The sequence below is a fragment of the Anopheles darlingi genome, chromosome 3, assembly GCF_943734745.1.
Source record: "Anopheles darlingi chromosome 3, idAnoDarlMG_H_01, whole genome shotgun sequence".
NCBI classification, from domain to species: domain Eukaryota; kingdom Metazoa; phylum Arthropoda; class Insecta; order Diptera; family Culicidae; genus Anopheles; species Anopheles darlingi.
Window position 1 is genome coordinate 14,532,309 of NC_064875.1, and position 20,733 is coordinate 14,553,041.

General features: G+C 47.0%; 2 protein-coding genes across 3 annotated transcripts in view; one reads left to right on the plus strand and one right to left on the minus strand.

Moving 5' to 3' along the window:
• Window positions 1-3,084: 3,084 nt before the first annotated feature.
• On the minus strand, window positions 3,085-14,712 carry LOC125954068 (beta-1,4-glucuronyltransferase 1). The gene is made up of 4 exons (XM_049684063.1): window positions 14,051-14,712; window positions 12,858-13,918; window positions 10,291-10,447; window positions 3,085-3,437 (listed from the first exon to the last, which is right to left on the minus strand). The coding sequence occupies exons 1-4, from the start codon at window positions 14,057-14,059 to the stop codon at window positions 3,135-3,137; spliced, it is 1,530 nt and encodes a 509-aa protein (XP_049540020.1). The 5' UTR covers window positions 14,060-14,712; the 3' UTR covers window positions 3,085-3,134.
• Window positions 14,713-16,024: 1,312 nt separating this feature from the next.
• Window positions 16,025-20,733, plus strand: part of LOC125954057 (CD109 antigen-like) — a 31,744-nt gene continuing 27,035 nt past the window's right edge. The window contains exons 1-11 of one of the 2 annotated variants that reach the window (XM_049684041.1): window positions 16,025-16,239; window positions 16,304-16,493; window positions 16,559-17,231; window positions 17,304-17,578; window positions 17,643-17,734; window positions 17,820-18,081; window positions 18,158-18,367; window positions 18,435-18,480; window positions 18,550-18,954; window positions 19,023-19,331; window positions 19,395-20,656. In XM_049684041.1, coding sequence (XP_049539998.1) covers window positions 16,040-16,239; window positions 16,304-16,493; window positions 16,559-17,231; window positions 17,304-17,578; window positions 17,643-17,734; window positions 17,820-18,081; window positions 18,158-18,367; window positions 18,435-18,480; window positions 18,550-18,954; window positions 19,023-19,331; window positions 19,395-20,656 — 3,924 coding nt within the window. In that variant the 5' untranslated portion in view covers window positions 16,025-16,039. The remainder of the gene's footprint in view (window positions 16,240-16,303; window positions 16,494-16,558; window positions 17,232-17,303; window positions 17,579-17,642; window positions 17,735-17,819; window positions 18,082-18,157; window positions 18,368-18,434; window positions 18,481-18,549; window positions 18,955-19,022; window positions 19,332-19,394; window positions 20,657-20,733) is intronic. The other variant, XM_049684043.1, reaches the window with a different exon arrangement.

The window sequence follows — 20,733 nt, forward strand, 5'->3', positions numbered from 1 at the left end:
GCATCCATCGCGAGTGCGAGCGTGCACGTTCGTGCGTGAAAATTGCAATTGCCCTAGTCGCTGGCCCCGACCAGAAGAAGCAGACGAATGAAGAATGAAGAAGAAGAAGGAGCAGAGGGAGGAACCATTTGATACCGATCCACATCCGGCCGGGGAGCGAGGAACGGTCGTCGTGCCACAAACCGAACCAAACCGGATGAGCAGTGCAACTCGTCGAACCGGTTCAAAACTGGCCTACCTACCGGTTCGGCGAGTGGCCGGATCTCTTGCACTCCAAACGCCCAACCAATGACTACAATTCCGGGGGGGAGGTTGCAAATTTTCTCCAATTCTCGGCGCAAACGACGATAGTACCGTTGGGCCGTTCCAGCCACGTTCCGGCGTCCACCGAAACCACATTTTAAATCACTTTGGAGCTCGAAACTCTCGCAACTCTGGGAAATGCAACGAACCACCACCCTCTCCCCCCGGCGCCTAGCGAACACCAAGTAGTAGTCACACAATTTCAATTAATTACACGCCTGACCCAATTTACACGCATCTTCACGCAGATTAATTTGACTTTCCGCTCCTCCTCCGCTGCAGAGGAGGCGGCTTACAAGACCGATCAACTGGCCTTTGACCCCCTCCCCTTCAAGGGGACGACCGAACGTAAGCTTCGATAGACTGTTTGGAAACTGCAACGAGGTGCCTGCTCATGGGGGTGGTGATGATGCTGCACCGTCTGCACGTGGTGTTCCTGATTAGACATTCGGTGTCACCGGTGTCCGATGTATGTGTGCGCGTGTGTGTGTGTGCGTCTGCACTCGTGATTGACCTCTTGTGATGGAAATCTAATTTAAATAGCCGGCATCACCATCACATCTAACCTAACCCCAGCCCCCCGGTTCCAGACGACACCGGGTACGGGTACCGAACAGCCTCCGGATTCGTACGGAATCACCAATCTGATTGAATCACCATCGACTAGCGAATGACCTGGCCACCTTACCTTAGGACCATTACCGGAGCCGGAGCGTGATTGAACGAACGGTGAATGCGGTGCTGGTCAGTGGCAGAGTGGGAGGCAGAGTGGGATCGTAAATCCTTCAACTTGACTGCCACCTTCCGAGATGCCGGAATGTCGCGGTCAGCAGACTTAAGATTAGCGTGACGGATTAGTGCCAATAGCGGAAGGCTAATCACCTAGGGGTAAGGGAGGAGGAGTTCCGGGGCCGTGGATGGTTTGCTAATGGAATTCAGCGTCATCGTCCAATTGTCTTTGCTGTGGTTTTCACGTTGGTTGCAATGTGTTCCTGTCAGCTTCTTTATATGGAAGTATATAAAAGGTGCATAACGACAACTCAATCTAATCGGATTTAATAGCTATTCAATCATTTTCATTTTTCGTATTTATATATTCGTCATCACATTAGTCATAAAGGAAAAGTTTAGAGCAAATATTGTTGGCAATTAGTTAGATCGATTGTTATTAATTTCCCTCAAATAAAAAATGCAATAAAAATAATATTGCTCATTGTTTCAGCATCTTCAATCACGTCCGAATTGACCTCATTTGAGGGAATTGTGGATAAAAGTCTGCAATTTCAAATTCCATAGGTCAAGAGGGAGTGTAACGGTATGGTAGCTTTGTTTAAGACTAAAACATCGTATCCATAGAATTTTCTCGTTAAAATAATATAATTTGGTTGTACGTAGCGTCTTTTGGAGCGAATGAAACTATTGTGAAAATGCTAAAGTAAGCTAAAGTAGCGACATTATTCGAAATCATAACCGCTCATTAGACACTCCTTTCGGCTCTGTACAAATGCAACGATCGCTTTAACGTTAGAAAAAAGGAAATGTTCAGTGGATCTTTCTCGAAACACCGTAAACGACTATCAGACAAAGACAAATACAATTGTTAGATACAGTGTTTGGGAATTATAAAATTCAACAATTCAACTATTGTAAATAGTACATTAAAATTCATAGAAAACATTGCGGTTCGAGAACAAACATGAGATGCAAGAAGATGATCCATCTAGGACAGTTAACTATTGCAGTTTTTAATAATCACTATGACATGCGGTAAATATTCTTACCATTCTATACGAAAAATTAAGAGTAAAACATGGACTTTTTTTTAATTCTTCCAATACTTACCTTCACTCCAAAAAACCACATAAGTTACGAAACAAATGGTTTCGTACAACGACAATAATAGTCATCTACTAATAATACGCCCCTTGCCGTAACCCAAAATCCAACAACACGAACAGCGAATCGAAAAAACCGTCACAAATACTTTATTGTTTAATATGTGTATGTATGTAGGGGCTGAAGTTGGCTTTACAAAACGGTATATACAAACCACTGGGCAAGCATTAACGAGAGCGCGCGCGAACCAGCCTTAGGTAAGTTACGGTACTAGGTATCTAGTTGTTGCTAGAAGCATTGGCAAGAGAGTTTCGTTAGACGTTTACTACACGGTGCGGTGTGGGTCAGAGGTTGAAAAGGAAGGAAACTACCGAAAACGCAAGCGAGAAACCGTACTGTCCTGTGCTCCTTGGGCGCTGCCGCCCCTCGTTGGCATCGTTGGCCACTGGCAATGTAATGATGCAGTCGTCTCAGCATCGAATGCCGAGCGTACCGGTCCTTGGCAACTATCGTTCGTAATTACAATCTACTCCATCAAACACTGCACACAGACACTCACTGACGGAACCGAAAACCGAAAACGAAATGTCGGAATCGGGAACGATTAGCCTCTCACCTCGACCACCAGATCTACCATCTATTTCAATCCGCGTTTATCGAACGCAAAGCGTATTAACATGTTTCGCGGCCGATCACGCTGCAACGACCTAACTGTCTGTTCTATCATGTCCAGACGTGCAACGAACGCCGCCGCACACCGCACGGCACGATATCTTCATTTTCCGGTCCGGTTCGATTACATTATTTCGTTTTGTTTGCTTCTCCTGTTTACTACCGTTCATAGTATGTCCGCGCGCACACACTCTCACACACAAACATGCACACACCTTCACTTGGACACACGCTTGCAGTCACTCACACACATACATACTTTAGTGTTTGAATTTTAGATTTCCTTTCCGCCCTTTCGGCGGATTTCCTTTGCGTGGTACTCTTTAGGGTTTACCGGGTGCACCGGCCGCACCGATCGCGACTATTCCGCCACCGGCACCACCACCGGCGGCGCCCGCCTGCTGTGCCTGCTGCTTCTGTGCCTTCTTTGGCAGCAGCATGCGCAGCGGATCCTTGTGGTAGCGTGCAAACACTTCGCGCTTGAACACTTCAAAGTACTTGCGATTGACGTTGTTCTGCCGCTCGCGCCACGCCGGCCGGCTCTTCTTGTTCTGCAGCCCCCAGTGCACGGTGAACAGCGGTGTCAGCACCTGGAACTGATAGCCGGCCACGAACATTTCGTACACCTGAGCGGAGAGAGCCAGAAAATGAAATAGAGAGAGAGAAAGAAAGAGACGATGTTGAATTGAACGATTTCGCTTCTTCTTTTTTTCTTCTTCTTCTTTTGCGAGTGCGATTTGCAAATCACAACAGAAACCGTTGCAGCAGACGTTCCAATCAGCGACCTGGCGCACGAATCGCGCTTTATGCGCCCCCCTTCGGTACGTAATACCCGTTTACGTTGGCGTTGGCAGCACCAATCTCGAGATTGGAGCAGATTTTGTTGCAAAACTTACAGCACGGAAGTAAAATGGAAGGAAGGTGCGCCGGATCGCCGGACTGCCCGGTTTGTGACAGCTCTAACGAGGCAAAGGAGGCCATGAAGCGCTGTTCGACCAACTCGTCGTGTCAACCAACTCAACTCTGTTCCGTTGTTGACGACTTTCGGAGGTGGTTCGGAGTAAGAATTGAAGGGTTTTCGGAACGCTCCGTAGCGACCAAAAAACGAACGAACGTTACAGAATGGTTGTGTCTTCACGCGAGCGTTTAAACAACCAGCGCTTCAAATACACAATTCGCACAAAACATCACAACCGTAAATCAGCGACCAAGGGGCCAAAAGGAACCTTTTTTCCGGGGCCAGGAAGGGGAAAAAACGGCGAAGTCGAACACTTTCCAGCCAGCAAAACGAGAACTTACAGCAAACGAGCAAACGTGTGTTTACACACACACACACACGATCCGATCCGTTTATAATTCACGAGAGTTGCGCCTGTGAGCCGATGAAGTGAAGGGAGTGTTACAATTTATTAGTGGGCACTGCGTGCGCTTCACGGTGTTCCTGTTTGTACTGCGCCGGACACGAGGACAAATTGAATTGACCTGCTGCAACGTTGCCTCCTTGGCTTCTTATGTGCTTAAGACATTTGAGGGGACAAAAAAATTTACGGTCCCACTGCCCCCCAAAACCCACGGTTTCACGCACACGCGTAAGTCACGTATGCTCATCACCATCATTCGGACTGGAAGCAATCGAATCCGCCGGATGTCGTGGCCTCTTCGTATGAGTTAGATAGTCACCAAAAACAGCCACGTCGCAGTCACCTTTGTGCCTTACGTGTGACGTGCAAAAGGACGGTCAAATGATGAGCAAAAACAAAAGAGGTGTCTGGCAAAGGTTTAGCGTTTCAGTTCTTGACACTAGACCAAACTGCGAGCAATACGAGCCCGATTTTGTGCCGATTCACGAGAAAAAACGGGAAAAAAACAAAAAGAAGCGCACACTCGTTCGCTCCCCACACTTTGCATAAATCACGGCTCTGCTTCTTCTTCGCAAAACACGAAAACTACTCCTCGTATCGTAGCGACGCGAAAGAAGCGCGACAAAACAGGCTACGGGCCCGGGCCCGGGCCCGGGGGCTCCCGCAAAAGCAAACTAACATCGTGCTACCCATAATGTGACACAAATTGAATCATATAATATTTATTGACGTTGAAAGCGACGCGAGCGAGCGAGCGCTCTAAGCCCCTGTACGACGGACGTCCTCCGGACCGCCTGGCCGGAAAGATTTTTATGAGGAGCGGCACCGAAAACCGAATAGGCAAAAAGGGGTGTTGCGAGCAAAGTTATGGCCACAAACCTTTTCCACCCGTCAGTAGGGGGAGTGTGGAGGAGAGACGCAACTAAGGCAGCTGAGACACTCGCAGCACGCTCGCACACTCCCTTTCCCGTTTCCCATCCCTCCCTGGAAGGCCGTTCGCCGCCCGTTTCGGAACCATAAAGCTGCTGCTGCTGCCGCTCGTAAAGGGGGAGAGCAAATGAAAATGGGGGGGTAAGGAAGAGTGTGTAGCGGGGGGTGATAGGCGAAACTTTTCAGAAAATACTTTCATCCGCCTCTCTCTCTCTCTCGCTCTCCCCTCTATGGTCCTTCCTTCCTTCCTGGCGCACGAGAGAGAGAGCATTGCGCCAGGCCAATGTTTTAATACGCCGGCGTTTATCAATTCGAAGCACGCGTCCGCGTCCACACCAAGTGTCAGGATACCCCTTCCCCGCCCGCTCGGGGTAATCGTAATCTTGCCCGGCAGTTGCCTGTAGCGGATACGGATACATGCAGATGCAGCGGATGCGACGTCACGAGGACGAACGTGTCACCGTCACTATCCCTTTCTCGAACGATGGCACGATCTTTACGAGCTACGCGTGTAGGGAAGGAGCGAGGGGGGGGGGGGGTTGAAAAGGGGGTAGTAAACCTCACAGAAGCCAACAACACCAAATCCTAATTCCCTGCTCGCACTCGCTACATTCGCGAGAAGGTAAAAGGTGATCGGAGCATTCCTGGAGCCCCACCTGCAGCAGCCACACAAACTCAAAACGGTCATCAGTATTCAATGGTTTGCCGGTGGTGTCACGGTGTCAGGAAGGCATCTTCCCTTCCCGTTTGATGCCTTCGCGTATCTTCCCAGGCGTCCTTTTCTTCTTAGTCGATTTTTTCTTTATTATTTTTCACCAAAGTAAATTGAGAAGATTTTCACCATTTATTGGATATTTGGAGTTTGGCTCCCTTCTTTCCCTTCCTCTTATGCCTACCGCCCTCCCCCCCCCCACTCGGCCACATGGTACACGCACACCGGCACCAGGAAGAAGGCTCAGGAAAACCTTTGGAATTGGTGAACACCTTTTCCCCTCATCTCACCGTTTTTTTATTTTTATTCAAAGTCACCACCGGAGGTCAGGTGTCAAGACACTTGACACGACGAGGGGGGAGAGGCGGGAGAATGGAGGATAGAGAAAAGGGGAATGCAATAAGGCCTCGGTGGGTGGGCCACATAATTGGATTCTTAACTTATTCATGTAAGCTGATTGGAAATCGGGTAAAACCAAACAACCCTCGCGTCGAACCTTGACAGCGAGCTGGTCACCAAGTTCAATTGATGGTGTCCGTACTGCCGCCGTTCCCGTGAACCTGCCGATCCGCTAGCTGCTCGCTGATAGTCCGTACTATCGCCTGGAAGGCGATCTTCTATTTTTAGCGCATTTCGGCTTGGTTTTTGTTTTGCGCACCGCCGAACCGTTTTTAGCGCGATAAGGAGACCGATTAGATGAGTAAAAAGAGGGCCCAACCACAGCTGTGGCGCCCGTCACTTCTTGGGATTTCCCGAAAATCAACTGGAACCAAAGAAATCTCTTAAGGTCACACACCAACACACACACAGCTACCGACTATCATGTGCCGATTCCACTTAATCTGTGTTTTAATCACAATATTGTTTCAGCAAGAATCAATCTGTCGCATCTACATCCATAGAATCATTCGTAGTTTCAAGCACAAACAGAAACCAGTGCTCCTGAAGCGAATCCAAAACAAATTTGATCCGTATGGACTTCAGCAATAGCCAAATGCGCTGAATAAAGAAAACATGATATTTTCGGTTCAAAGGTATTTGCTTGCACTTAAGACAACTTAAGTTAATGACTTAATGAATGAATTATGAACTCCCTGTAAGCATTTTAAACCAGCTACTGAAACAGTTGCTAAGGTTTTGGTTTTAATTTGCGTACACTTTTATGCACTTGCTTCTTTTCAATTCGAACCAACTTGACGTCTGTTTACATGGATGCACACTATTCTATATATTCACAATATAATATATATTCTGAGTAAATTCTCAATAAATGGAATTATATAACTTAAATAAATATGGTTCATTCTCCAAAATCGTCTGAAAAATGGCACAGTTAGTCAAAATTTCAATAGATCCTGTCTAAATGGCGCACCCTGTATCAGCACAAGTACTTTGCAAGCAATGAAAATCCTAATTCTGGTATGCTAACAAAAGGAGGACGAGGCCCGCAACAGTAAACGTAAAGGCAAAAAGTACGTAAGACATGAACCAAGAGAGTTTTGCAATTTAACTAATGAAACATGTCATTTTCATTTAAAAATGAAAAAAAATTATTTAACTTTATTTGACGATTAACAACAATGCATGCTCGCAACATCGCTGTCCACTTCAGTCAAGAGTACCTTGCGATTGCTATTTTTTATGGGCCCGGGAAAGACCACTGGCTATCTCGAGCGGGTTAATTCGTTAGCATTTGCACAGCAATCACTACTTCCTAAGCTAAGAATCGCTTCCAAGGTAACTCTGATAACCCCTTTTGGCCGCTTCGGGGAATCCCTCAGGACTGGCACACTTTAACACCAACCAAAAATACCCAGAGAACGATAAGGAGCTGGCACAGTGCGTGTTGACCCGTTGGGGTCAACGAGCTATCAACGAGCATCGCGAAGATGCCTGTTACGATTGGCGGTGAGCCGTACGTTTTAAAAAAAACAATCCGGCAACTACAAGAAAGCGATCCAATCCGGCGTTTTAAATTAACGAAGCAAAGTGGGTTTTTTTGTTTGAGACATTTCTTGTTCGATTCAGATGCAGATTCACCACTAACGTCCGAAAGTCTCGAGAGAGAGTATCATCTCTTTGGACAACATAAGGGCGAGACAATATGCATAACAAATATCGTCAAGCAGATGGCATTTTGCTTTAATTTTTTTTTTCAATTAATACCCTTTTCCCTGCCCGTTTCTTAGCAACCACTAGAAATAGTGCAGAGCCGTCGTTCCCCTTCATCCAGCTGATATGAGCATTTTCATATTTGGACTTAAGCTTCCATCAAAATGCATGTTCTGCCCGACGCGAGCAAATGGAAAAGTAAAGAGGAGCAAGCATGAGGTATGCAGTCGCCACCGAAGCTCGTCCCGTTATGACAACTCATTTTATGCACCGTTCACACACACACACACGCAAACACACAGAAACGAAGAGAAGCGGGTGAAAGAATGAAAATTTGCATGCTAATGAAAATTATGAGCCCCCCTTCCCTATACTCATACAAGCGGCGCGAAGACGCACCGACATTCGCCATATTACCATATCAGCTGGCCCAGCTGTGGCGGTGGTGAGTGGCGTGGCGGGTTGATGAAAAGCCCTGTCACAGGAAATGGCAACGGGCAGCGAGAAAAAGATTGTGCGCAGCGTCCGTAATTAAAGACCAATAAAAATGGAACGGAAATCGTGCCTGAAATGAAATAAAAACAGCGACCGCGCGCGTATGTGCTGGTGCGCCTTCTCTCTCCTTCTTTCTCTCTCTCTTTTCCTCTCTCTCTCTCTCTCTCTCTTCTCCTTTTCCTCTCTCTTTCTCTTTCTCCTCTGTTGAGTTCGTGCACCCACTCTTGAGTTCTCGAGAACGCGTCCAGCAGGGGCAGCGGAAGGATGGATAATGGGGTTGCCAGGAACCTGCGACTGACGTTCCGAGTACTTCCACCGAACACTTACACAGTAGTAGTACTACTAGTACAGGCGTTGGGGCCATCGAGGGGTGACGCCACCAGCATCCAGTTGCACTTGAGCACAGAACTTGCACCACAACATGCTGACGTGAAGGGTTTGGTATGCTTCCCTCAAACCGGAACGACGCTACTACTGCTTGGCTAGCTGGCTGACTGGCTGACTGGCTGGCTGGCTGCATCTTGCATGCTCGGTCCGACGATGATGATGATGAGGATGATGAGCACGATTGGAATGTCGTGGCACTCGAAATGAACTACGAGCAGCAGTCACACCCAAACCCCCTTTGGACCACTCTTGAGAAGCGTAAAACCAAACACCAGCACGGGGACGGGGGTGGTGCCTGTTGCGGTGCAGGAATGGGACCACCAAACGGTGATGCAGATGCCGGCCAACCGACCAGAGAAACCGTGGAAAAGATGAAAACGGAAACAACGACGCAAGCACAGGACAAGCAGACACGCAGCAGCGAACGAATGAAACTAATTTCTATGGGCAATCCGCAACTCCGCAACGGCTGTTTCGTGTACGGAACTTGCGGCCAATGCCAGACATCGCGGGCACCACTGGCAGAATGCTGGTTTTGCATCTTCAAACGAAGGGTGCTTTGCATGTTTGCTGCTGGCCTTCGTCTGTGCCGCAAATCAAAGATGGACAGGAAACGGAACGGTGGAATCCGTTGCTCTTATTTAAACGCCGCTAAAAGCGATTCATGGGCTGTCCTGAGATTTCATCTGCTGCTTTCTTGCGTTCGTCAGAAATAGCTCACCCTTGCTGGTTCCTGGGCAATCGCTAGAAACAGTCGATTAATAACAACGATCGGTGTTTGATGTATACGCTTTGTAGCTAGTTGTTTTGATAGAAAAGCAAAACAAATATGATTAACCGTAACCGCACACAATAACAAATCGTTATCACTATTTACTATTATTCTGTTTATATGTTTGAAAAGCAAATCAGCTACTCATTGTGGTTGATCATGGTTAAGCAATTAGTAATTGAAGCATCGTTTTTTTCGTTTTGTTTTTTTTTTCAACAACCAGCCCTGAAACAAACGGCATACAAAATGAGCATATAGTAAACTTCTATGCTATCTTGCCACAAGTATTACCCTTTTGCCGTGCTTCATGTATGGAATAGATGCTAAACATTTTGGCCGTAAGTATTGTCCAATTTAAAAAAAAACTTGTTGCTAATAGTGTCGTATACTGATGGCTTCGAACATCATTCCGTAAATAAATAAATCAAAGCTTAGCCACAAAATAACCGAAAATCACTTTAAACACTACACATTGGGCAACAAACATAGGTTCGAATAGCCTGTGCCTGATTTTCGTTTCTCATAAAACAAATGCGATCATCCAAGCCAATCATTAAAATAATAGGAACACTTCTGCCTTTTGTCTTATATTTAGCAAATTGAACATCACCGTAATGCCCAACCCTCCCATTATGCCACCGGCAATTATTACTGGACACTCGCTTTGGAAACACACAGTTAATGGCCGAAACAGACAGCTGGTCACTCACCTGCGTATTGCGCGTGTAGCCGTAACCGAGGAAGCGCTCGTCGTGCGGTGGCACCGTATCAGGTGCGACATAAAACGGTTCGTAAAGAAACTCAAAGTTCGTCACGTTGTGCGAAACCTTCGTCTCGTCGCTCTCCGCCGCCACATCCGCCTGCCATCTGCGTCAAAAGAGAGAAGGAGAGAAAGAGATAAAGAAAGAACGAGCAAAGCAGAACGAACGGTGAGACCACAATCGGCGATTGAACGTTGAACTTAGGCAGACCTCGGGCAGGTGGTCGTGAAGGCGGAAACGTTTGGATGCTGCGCGGGGGTAAAGTGCTGGCTGTATACCGACCAAAACCCGGGTGGTGGACCGCTGCATCGATCATTAACCGATTAAAACTTCCTTAACCGGTCGTAAAAATCATCCAAATTGCCAAGACAAGCACCAGCACCCGGTTCTGCTCTACTCATCAACAACAGAAGCCCCACCGACCGGGAACCGAATCGGGATGGATGTGGTCGGAAGATACGCGGTACGCGACCGGTAACCGAACGCGGCAATCGATACGACAGTACCGTTCAGTGTTCAGCGCACAAACAGCTCGTTACGGGAGCAGCACTTCCCCGGCATAAGGAAGATGATTTTTTGAAACTCTCAACCCACCCCCACCCCCTTCGGAAGGTCGTTACGGTGTGGCGCACATGCCCAAATCAGAGCCCTTCATTGGTTTATGAGCTCTTAAAGTCGGGAAAACTTCGAGCAACTGTGGCCCTACGGAGGAGGGAGCGGCGACCGCGAAGAAGCATAAATTATCATAAAACCCGTACCTTGGGCCCATCATGGTCGCAGATCGCAGTTTCTATGGGTGGGCTCCTGGCTGAAGAGCTACCCATCAATTTCGACTGCAAATGGGCGGAAGCACCATGGTGACAGTGCAGAGGAGACGTAAGGATGTCTGGACTGAACTGGACTGGAGGGGGGATAAGGACACCGGTGCCGAAGCTGGCGCGGTTAATTGAGGCGACATTAATGGTGGCACCTCACTCGCTGCTGGCCAGCAGTAGTCTTCGTAATACTGTCAATTGCGTGAATCCTTTTCAATCCACCCTTCAGCTATTATAAGGACAATGTCCCCGATGTTTCTAACTTTTTTTTTGTTTTTAAAATCTGACACTAAAATTTTCACTATTTAAAATATGACATATTATATACTCTAAAATGCGTTGCGATTCACAACCACCATCAGAGTTATTCACAACAACCATGAGAATGTTAATAAATTGTCGACGATTAGCAGCGTAAGTCATATTAGAGCAGAGTTAAAACTAATGTCCTTAACTAAACGAAAAAAGAGAGCAATAATCAGACGGCAAGAAGACCTCAGAAGATGGCACAAGAGTGGGGAGCAAAGTGAACCTGTGTCAAGTGATTTTTACTGTCGGCCGACAAACTGATCGTTAGTGGGTGCAACAAAGAGAATCCAAATACACCGAAATTGTCAATAAACGTCCATGCATTGTGGTTTTGATTTGATTCGTTTCCTTTGTTTCTACTTCGCGAACCGATTGCCAATGTGTTAAGCCATACATGGGCAAATTGTTCGCCAAGGCAAATTGCTCTCTCCATACTCATCTTTTCGTTTACAACTGGCTCAGCTTTGAGAAAATATCTTTGCTCGGTACCATTGAACTGGTCGTAGCCTACTAAAATGTTTCGACAAACATTTGTTGCGCAAACAAGGCATACACAACAAACAAAATTTCGGTCGAGCTCGATTTTGTTGGTTGCTGCTACTATCAAGCAAATTGTTTGGCAATCAATCAAAAACAAGAAAACTTTGACGAACAATTTGCCCGTGTATGGCGGGCTTTAGGCATGCAAGTATGACATACTTCAAGTATGATGGATTAACTGTACGTCTATGGGAGGCTTCACAGAACGCTGGATCATATGAAATTGTCGATAAGCTGTCTGGTTTCCTTACAATCAGGGTACTTTAAAGTTGACTAATTTCTAAAACATAATAAGATCAACGTAACAACATCAATGTTTCCTAGAAAAAAAGTCGAAAAAAAACAATTAATTTGGGAGACACTTTGCTTAAATTGCGAAGCGCATTATCATCGCCCGCTTAGTCTATCATCCGCCTTATCACTTCCCGACACTCCAAGTGTTTCCGCGGAAACAGCGGTTTTGGTTCATCGGGTTACAGCTCTCCACAGCACACCATAGAAGGATTGCTGAAACGAACCAACGAACTGATAACCGTGCCCGACGTCGGTCACGCAGCAAAGTGCGTACTGCTTTAAATGTTGCAGTTCCCGTCAGAACGAACCGTTGAGAACAAAAAGCAAAAACACAAGAAAGCGATAAGCGACAAGCGCCAAGCGTCAAGCGCCCGGACGACGACTGCCCTCGAGATAACCTCACCCGGGGGGGACCCGTTCCAGGGACCACCCATCGCGACACGGTGCTACAACGCACTCGACGCATCAATCGCATACTTTGCGACCGAAAACCTTTGACTCAGTCGCCGCCATTGGGAGGTCCCTCCCTATTGTGCTCTCGGATCTCTCCGCACTCACCTGGAGAAGTTGGTCGCGAACTGGTTGTAGATGAAGACCTTATGGTGGAACGGTCGGGCCAGCCCCTTGTTCGCCAACCGGATCAGATCCGTCTTGTTACGCGGGAAGCGTACCCGCTCGTCCAGCTCGTACGTTGGCACCACGAACGCGGTCAGCGGCTGATGGGCATAGTGATGATGCTGATGGAGCTGGTTGTTCGAGGCCGCCCCCGTTCCCGCCCCCGCCATCACCCCTCGCTGGCGCAGAAACTTGTCCAGCTGCTCGGCGAAGCTGACGCTCGGCACAATATCGACGTCGGTCAGGAAGACGTACCCACACTGGCAACCTTTGCGGGCCACATTCCGCAGATGGTTCTGCGGGTACGGATTTTTGATGCGCCACTTGCTGGTGTCCGGGGTGCGGCGCTGCAGCAACTCATTGAGCGTTGCCTCCGGTTTGGCGCAGTCCAGGCGCGTAAAGTCGGCCACATGGACGCTGCGTAGGTGCGTGGCGGCCCGGTCCCGGGGCAACACCAGATGAAAGCTAACGCGCTCCCGGATCGGCCGGAAGCACAGGCGCAGATAGGAAAGGTACAGCTGCAGCAGATACAGCTCATCGTTGCCGGCGGCAAAGATGGCGGCCGAAATCGGACCGGACCAGTGGTGCGCCACCTGCACCAGCGAGTAGATCTTCTCCAGCGAGCTTTGCGTCGCGAGACAGACGGTATAGCCGGCGGACAGCTCCGGGAACCGCTCGCCGACGACGGCATAGTCGAAGATTTTGTACAACCGGCGCGCATCCCACCGGCCCAGCCGCAGATCGAGCCCGGAAAAGACGGCCTTATCCGTACCGTTCGCCTGGCTTTCGGCCAGCACGTACTCGAGACAGGTGGCGGGCGTGAGCAGGGGTGCCCGCGGTACCACCATCGACACACCGTCCTCGCCGGTACCGGCGCCACCGCCACCGCCGGCCCCGTGCGGCTGGTTGCAGTCGCCGCTGTGCAGCAACCGGACGGTCAGGAACACGTTGGACAGCGTCAGCGCCAGCACGCTCGCGATACTGAGGTTCCAGAGCCGGCATGTCTACGCGTGCGTGCGTGTGTGTGGAAGAAAGAAAAGAAACGAAATCAATTCGAAATCCAGTCCGGTGAAATGCCAAGCAGGCGTCGCACAAATGCAAGGCTGCCACTAGCATGCCCACAAGCGGCCCATTACCTGAAACATTGATTACTGGCTTGCTGAGATCGAGCACGTTGCACCGGAACAATAGCAGTAGGACCGATGATGATGGTGCATCGGTGCCAGTGCGCCCTTTGCCTTTAGCTTCCTTTTTAGCACCGCTCTGCCGTCGTTACGGTTGTCTGTACGTGCGTGCCTGTGGGTGTGTGTGTTTGTGCGCGTGTGTGACGCCCTTGCTTAGCCCTGCTGCTGACACACCGGACGCACTGGGTGCATTGTGTACCCGTTCGCCCCGTCGATATCCGCACAATCCAACGCCAGTGTCCACCAATTATGACGTGGTTCATTAATGTTGCAGCAGCCCCCGAGCAGCACCCATCGTAGCAGGCCGCAGAAACTACGAGCTATGGAGCACGGAATCGATGTATCGATCCGTGGCGTGGCGTGGCGTGGCGGATGCCCGGTAGAACGGCGTTTGTTTATCGCCGGCCCCAAACCTGGGGTTTTCCTTTCGCTCGGCTAAGATTGACCCAGACCAGCAAACAAAGTAGCAAACGGAGCGAGTCTTCCGGGCCCACTTAGCACAAACGGGCGCACTTGATTGCGTTATCGCGTTCGCGCGGAGTGGCGAAGGGTGTTTTGTTTGTTTGGTTTTCTTTTCTTTCTTTGTTATTGTTGCTTGCTTTTGAACCGATTGAAGGACGAATGGTTCTTCGCAAGGAAACCTGCTTCAGGTCTGTTCGGTGAGTTCACGTACACCTACACGATCCCAAAGTCGGACACGTCGTTAACAAACCAAAACAAACTTTCTCCGGTATCGCACCAGTCAACGCGACCTGTCCATTCACTTTCGCAGCACCTTTTTATTTTGGGGGGGCAGGTGGACTAGTTGACGTTTCGGTTGAGGGAGACAATGCACCCCCCGCCATACCGAAAGGGGGTTGGAAAAGCGGTCCGTCGGGAAAAATCCTTCTGTCATCGGGATAGTGCCAGAAACGTCAAAACGGATAAACACGGTGTGACGCAACCCTGCCAAATATCCTTCGTACGCCCTGGCGCCGGACCTGCGCAATAGCGAGCAATCGTTTCATCCCTCCAGGACAGCCCACCAACAACCCACGGAACACCCTACTGGGACCAAGGATGCCCGTGCGATGGCCTTAGATTATTCTGAAAAAATAAAATTTTATTTTAAAAAAGAAGTTTCGCTCTAGGATCCTCGCATCCTGGCCGCTATATTCCGCTATATTTTGGCGCGTATAATGCTATCACGTACATCGTATGTCCGTTCTTCATTCTTGGTTCGGTCGCTCCAAGCATCGCAGCAAGCATGTTTGCCATTAAAATTTAAAAAATAGTAGATAAAATGGAGCATCATCTTCAGGGGCCGCTTGAGCAACGATCGGTCACCTCTCCTAAGCCAGAGCGCTGCTTATCAGTGATGGTTTTGCGCTCCGTCGAGTCAACAAAGGACGACTAGTACGTCGCTGCCATGTTCACGAATTCTTTTAACACAACATGTGTCTTCGAATTAGCATTATTCAATCTCGTGGTATAATCATCCTTCGTTCTTGCCAGGAGAGAAATTCCTGCTTTATCTCTCTCTCTCTCTCTCTCTCTCTGTCTCTCTCTCTCTTTCTCTCTCTCTCTCTTTTTCTCTTTCTCTTCGTTCCGGTCAGCGATACTCATTTATAATCGCAATGCTCACTGTTAAGAATGCTCAGAATCCATGTCCAGAAAGGATTGGGCGATGTATGATGGATGCTTACATGCAAGATTGGGCTGACCTGGGTAACAGTGCTTCTGTCTCTTGCTGGTAATCAAATGTCGCCTCAAATCAAAATCCAACCATCATTAAAATAGCCCCATAACATCTCATTTCCTATACAGCTGTCTTCATAAAGTGCTTTATGCTTTGCTCAAACAGCTACCTGCGCAGGCGATGGCAATGCCACAATCTATAAATGAGATTGCTATGCCTACCCTATCGGGCATCCCGGCACAATCGAAGTTCGAATCGAAGTAATGCTGAAAAATCCTAACAAGCGCAGAGTCGTTCGTGGTTCGTGGAATCGAAATACGCAATCTCGCCTCAATTCTGCTCCAACAGTCGGTGGCGATAGAAGTGCAATGCCGCTAGTGAGTGTTCAGTGTGCCGTTAAAATGTGTTGGTTAAGCAGCGCCACCATTTGCGCAACGTTAATTCTCGCGAGCATGGCCCAAGGGTAAGGATCGAACGGAGCAGTGCGCGATGCCGATGGCGGAAGCTCAATTTATGTTATTTGACAGTCTGATCGTTGTTGGGCCAAACACTATCTATTCGAATCGGAACTACACTGTGACAATTTTCAACACAAACAACACAAGAGTTACTTTAGCGGTAAATTTGAAATGTTTCGGTGCGGATGGAATCGTCACGTTCGACCAAACGAAGTCTGTCGATGTGGTATCAAAAGTGCTCAAGAAGGTAGAATTTAAGGTGCGTAGGTGCAATCAGCTTACCAGGTGTGGTCAGTGATGGAGTTTATTTTGCTCATTTTGCAGATACCAGTTGACCGTTTTACTTTGAATGGTAAAATAACAATCGATGGCAATAAAAACTTCTTCCATAAACAAAGTCTAGAGTACGAAGGAAAGTCCATCTCGGGCTTCATACAGCTCAGCAAGCCCGTCTACAAACCAGGAGATAGCGTTCAGTTCCGTGTGATTGTGCTGGATCCAGATCTGAAGCCCCCATCAGGCCTCAAGATGATAACTGTGACCGTGCAGGACCCGAACGGTAACAACATACGCCAATGGGCCAACGCTAAATTGTACAACGGAGTGTTTGAAGGGCAATTGGACATAGCCCCTTCGCCTCTCCCGGGGACATACAACATCAAAGTTGAGGCAAACGATGAGGAATTGGTTTCCAAGACGTTCGAAGTGAAGGAATACGTACTGTCCACGTTCAAGATGGACGTCTTCCCAACCGTGACGCCACTCGAAGAGCACCAGGCGCTTAATCTTACGATAGCGGCCAGCTACTACTTCGGCAAGCCTGTCATTGGTAGAGTGAAGGTTCAGCTTTACGACGTAGACAACAATTTGGAACTATCAAAGGAATATGATGTGAACGGAATGCTACAGGTTCACCTACCTTTTACCAACCCATTGATCCTTTACGGAGAAAGCCAGGATGTTAGGTTGAACGTTAGTTTTTCCGAGAAATATACAAGTAATGCTTAACATACACGATTGCTTTACTTGGTAATGTAAAACATGTACATTTTTCCTGTTTCTATTCTAGATCGAACGGTATTCCTAGAGCCTCACATCACGGTGTATAAACATAATTACCAGGTGAAGGTGATTGGTGATCCTGTGTTTTATGCAGCATCATCAAACCCCATTAAACTTGCAGTCACGTACCAAGATGGAAACCGAGCTAAAGGAGTCAGTCTAGAAGTAAAAATCGAAATTGAGGATGGTGAACATGTTTACGATTACACTAGTGATCAAAATGGGATTATTGCGGTCAGCACGTCAAAGGTTTCGTCATCTGCTGATGAAATTGACATTACCGTAAGTGCAACGTTTGCAAAATTTCCGAGAATATTTACTTATTTTATCTTGCTCGCTTTGTCAGGTTTCGTACAGCGAACGAATATTGCTAAAAGAAACACTATCAAAAACAGGACCAATATCATATCGCTTGAGAATAACGACACCGGATGCAAAGTAAACAATTTGCTGTGATTGCTGCTATCACAAAAATAGTGTTTTGATTCAAATGGTTCATGGCAACTGTTCACTTCTCTTTCAGGCTAAAACCGGATAAACCTTTTAATTTAGAGGTGGATTGTTCACACAGAATGACATTCGTGCTTTACTACATCGTATCCAAAGGAAATATCGTTTTTTCTCGTTCGCAAAGAGTTGAAAAGAAACTTTCACACAACATCCAACTACCCTACGAAGCTAGGATCAAAGTGATTCCTCGAGCCAATGTAATCGTTGCAACTGTTATCGATAACACGTTCGTGTATGATAACGTGATCATTGGTAGCGAGCATTTAGCAAACAATGTAATGAATATAAAACAAAAACCACCCTTTATAATGTCCTGTTTATTAATTAATCAATTTATTTTTTTCATCTAAGATTCATCTCAAACTAAGAGATGACGAATATGAAATAAGACCAGATCATACCATTGAGCTATTAATCACCGGGCGCCCAAAGTCGTATGTGGCATTGGCGTCATACGATCGAAGCCTGCTGCAACATGGCAAAAACCATGACATCAGTCGGGAGGATATATTAAAGTTATTCGATGAAAAGAAGACGTTTAGTGCTTCGGCTCCCCTCGGGGTAAGTGTATTATCAACCTGATAAAAACTGATTTCAAATTTTCATTCATCATTCGAAAACCTACCAGGATATAGGTTTATTTGTTTATGGAGAACATCTAAGGATTGAAGCAGGTAAATTGTTACACACCACTGTAGTTGACCGATGTGTGCTATTTCTAATCGTAATGTGTTTTAAAATAGTGGAAGATAAGTCTGCTCGATCGGGTATCGTACCCAATAATGGTCTGCCAGGACAACTGCATCCATACAGGACTGATTTTCTCGAATCCTGGCTATGGAAGAATGTCACACTATCCAAGAATGGGACCTTCAAATTGATAGCTCCAACACCTGACACTACAACATCTTGGTACCTGACTGGTTTCTCCATCGACCCGGTGTATGGTTTTGGAATTATAAAGAAACCCCTGATGATCACCGCCAGCTTACCATTCTACATTGTCGACAATCTGCCGTACTCTATCAGGCGTGGTGAATCGGTAGCGCTGCAGTTCACGCTGTTCAATACATTCGGTACCGAGTGCAATGCCATCGTGACGATGTATAACACTAACGATCAATTCGAGATCCTCGATAACTCTTCTGGTAATTCTTTGAAAAAATCCTGTCGCCATCTTTTGCGTAGTCATTACATATGATGCTTCTTTTTGTAGTCCCCTTGGCGAAATTTCAAACAAAATCCATTGAAGTTCCTGCAACTGGCGGCGTTGGAATCTCGTTTCTCGTGAAGGCTAAGACTCTGGGAGAAATGAAAGTTCGTTTAATGGCTTCAACCATGCAAGGACGCGAAGTGGATGCCATCCAAAAGCATGTCCTTATCTTACCAGAAAACATACAGATGAACGCCATTAAATCGCATTTTTTCTGGCATAAATCTCATAATTCGTCATACTTCAAGATCAATCAGGACATTGATAGACACGCCATTCCTAGTTCAATTGAAACTTATATCTCCGTTATTCGTAAGTATTCGATGAGGCTGTATCGCTCGTATCACAAACACTTATACTTATTTCTCGTTCCAGCAAACCTCGTTAGCCAGGTCAACCAAGCCCTAGGTACACTTCTCGTAGCCGCAAAGGATACCGGGGATCAAAACCTGATGAATTTTGCGCTATGCTTTGTGATACTCAAATATGAGAAAACGATGGGTAGGGATGGTGGCGAAGTCCACACAAAGGCAGTGAAACTGTTGCAAACAAGTTACCAGAGCCAGCTCAAGTTCTGGCAGACTGATGGTTCTTTCGGCGTTTGGAAACATAAAGGTGGAAGTGTGTTTGTAACTGCGTTCGTCAGTCAGTGGTTGATAATGGCCGAACATCAGTTACAAGTCAAAGAAAACGATATTTCAAAAGCCTTCGACTGGTTGGCATCCAAGCAGCAACACAGCGGTGCATTTATAGAAGATGGCCCGAAAGTATATAACGACATGCAATCAAATAATAGGAATGAAATCGCCCTAACATCATTCGTAATGGTAGCGTTTATAAAGATGAAGAAGGTAAAAAACCAACATCAGGCTATTATTGAGAAAGGTATATCATACATTGCCGACCGTTTGGACTCAATCGAAAATAGCTTCGATCTGTCTATTGCGACATACGCCTTATATTTGAACTGCCATCAGAAGAAAGATTCGGCATTGGAGAAACTAATCACATCATCTACCACGATTGAAGACACAGCCCAGCGCTTCTGGAATTCAAGTACGAGTCCAATTGAAACGGCCGCCTTCGCGCTGCTATCACTGTTGGAGGCAAATCGAATTGGGGACGGTTATAATGTCATACGCTGGCTTGTGAACCAAACTTATAAAACAGGAACGTTTCATCACAGTTTCGATACTGCATTTGGATTGTTGGCGATAGTAAAATTTAATCAATTGACATCCATCGAAAAGAATGAGTACATCATCAATATCTTTAACTCGGATGTAAGGCAAGACTTTATTGTAGATGGCACTCAGAAAGCTCCCTCCAGGATACTATTAAATTCGACAGATGCGAAAACATTAAATGCAACCGTAGATGGTATTGGCACAGGGATCCTGCAAGTAAAAACTAAATATGAAACGAATTTGATGAATGTAAGAAAACAATTCTACTTGACGGTGCAGCAGCTGAATTCCACTTCTGCGACTGTATTGAAGCTACGCATCTGTAGCAAATTTAGGCAAGAGCTTACAAAAGAACCCTCGAACCTCGTCCGTGTAGAAGTGAACTTACCGAGTGGTTACGTAGCTCATGGGAATCCCATCAGTAACGCTACGACCGTTAATACGATACATGTGAGCTGCTGAATTGTGGGTGACGGGATTATAACCATCGTTCATATTATTTTTTCTTTTACTGTGCTCGTGCTTAC

Bases quoted from the DNA above. Each gene is read 5' to 3' on its own strand.
- LOC125954068 (XM_049684063.1), bottom strand. The intron at 10,448-12,857 runs GTGAGTGCGGAG...CTTTTGACGCAG, and splicing joins TTCGCGACCAACTTCTCCAG to ATGGCAGGCGGATGTGGCGG. The intron at 3,438-10,290 runs GTGAGTGACCAG...CTCTCCGCTCAG, and splicing joins GCTACACGCGCAATACGCAG to GTGTACGAAATGTTCGTGGC.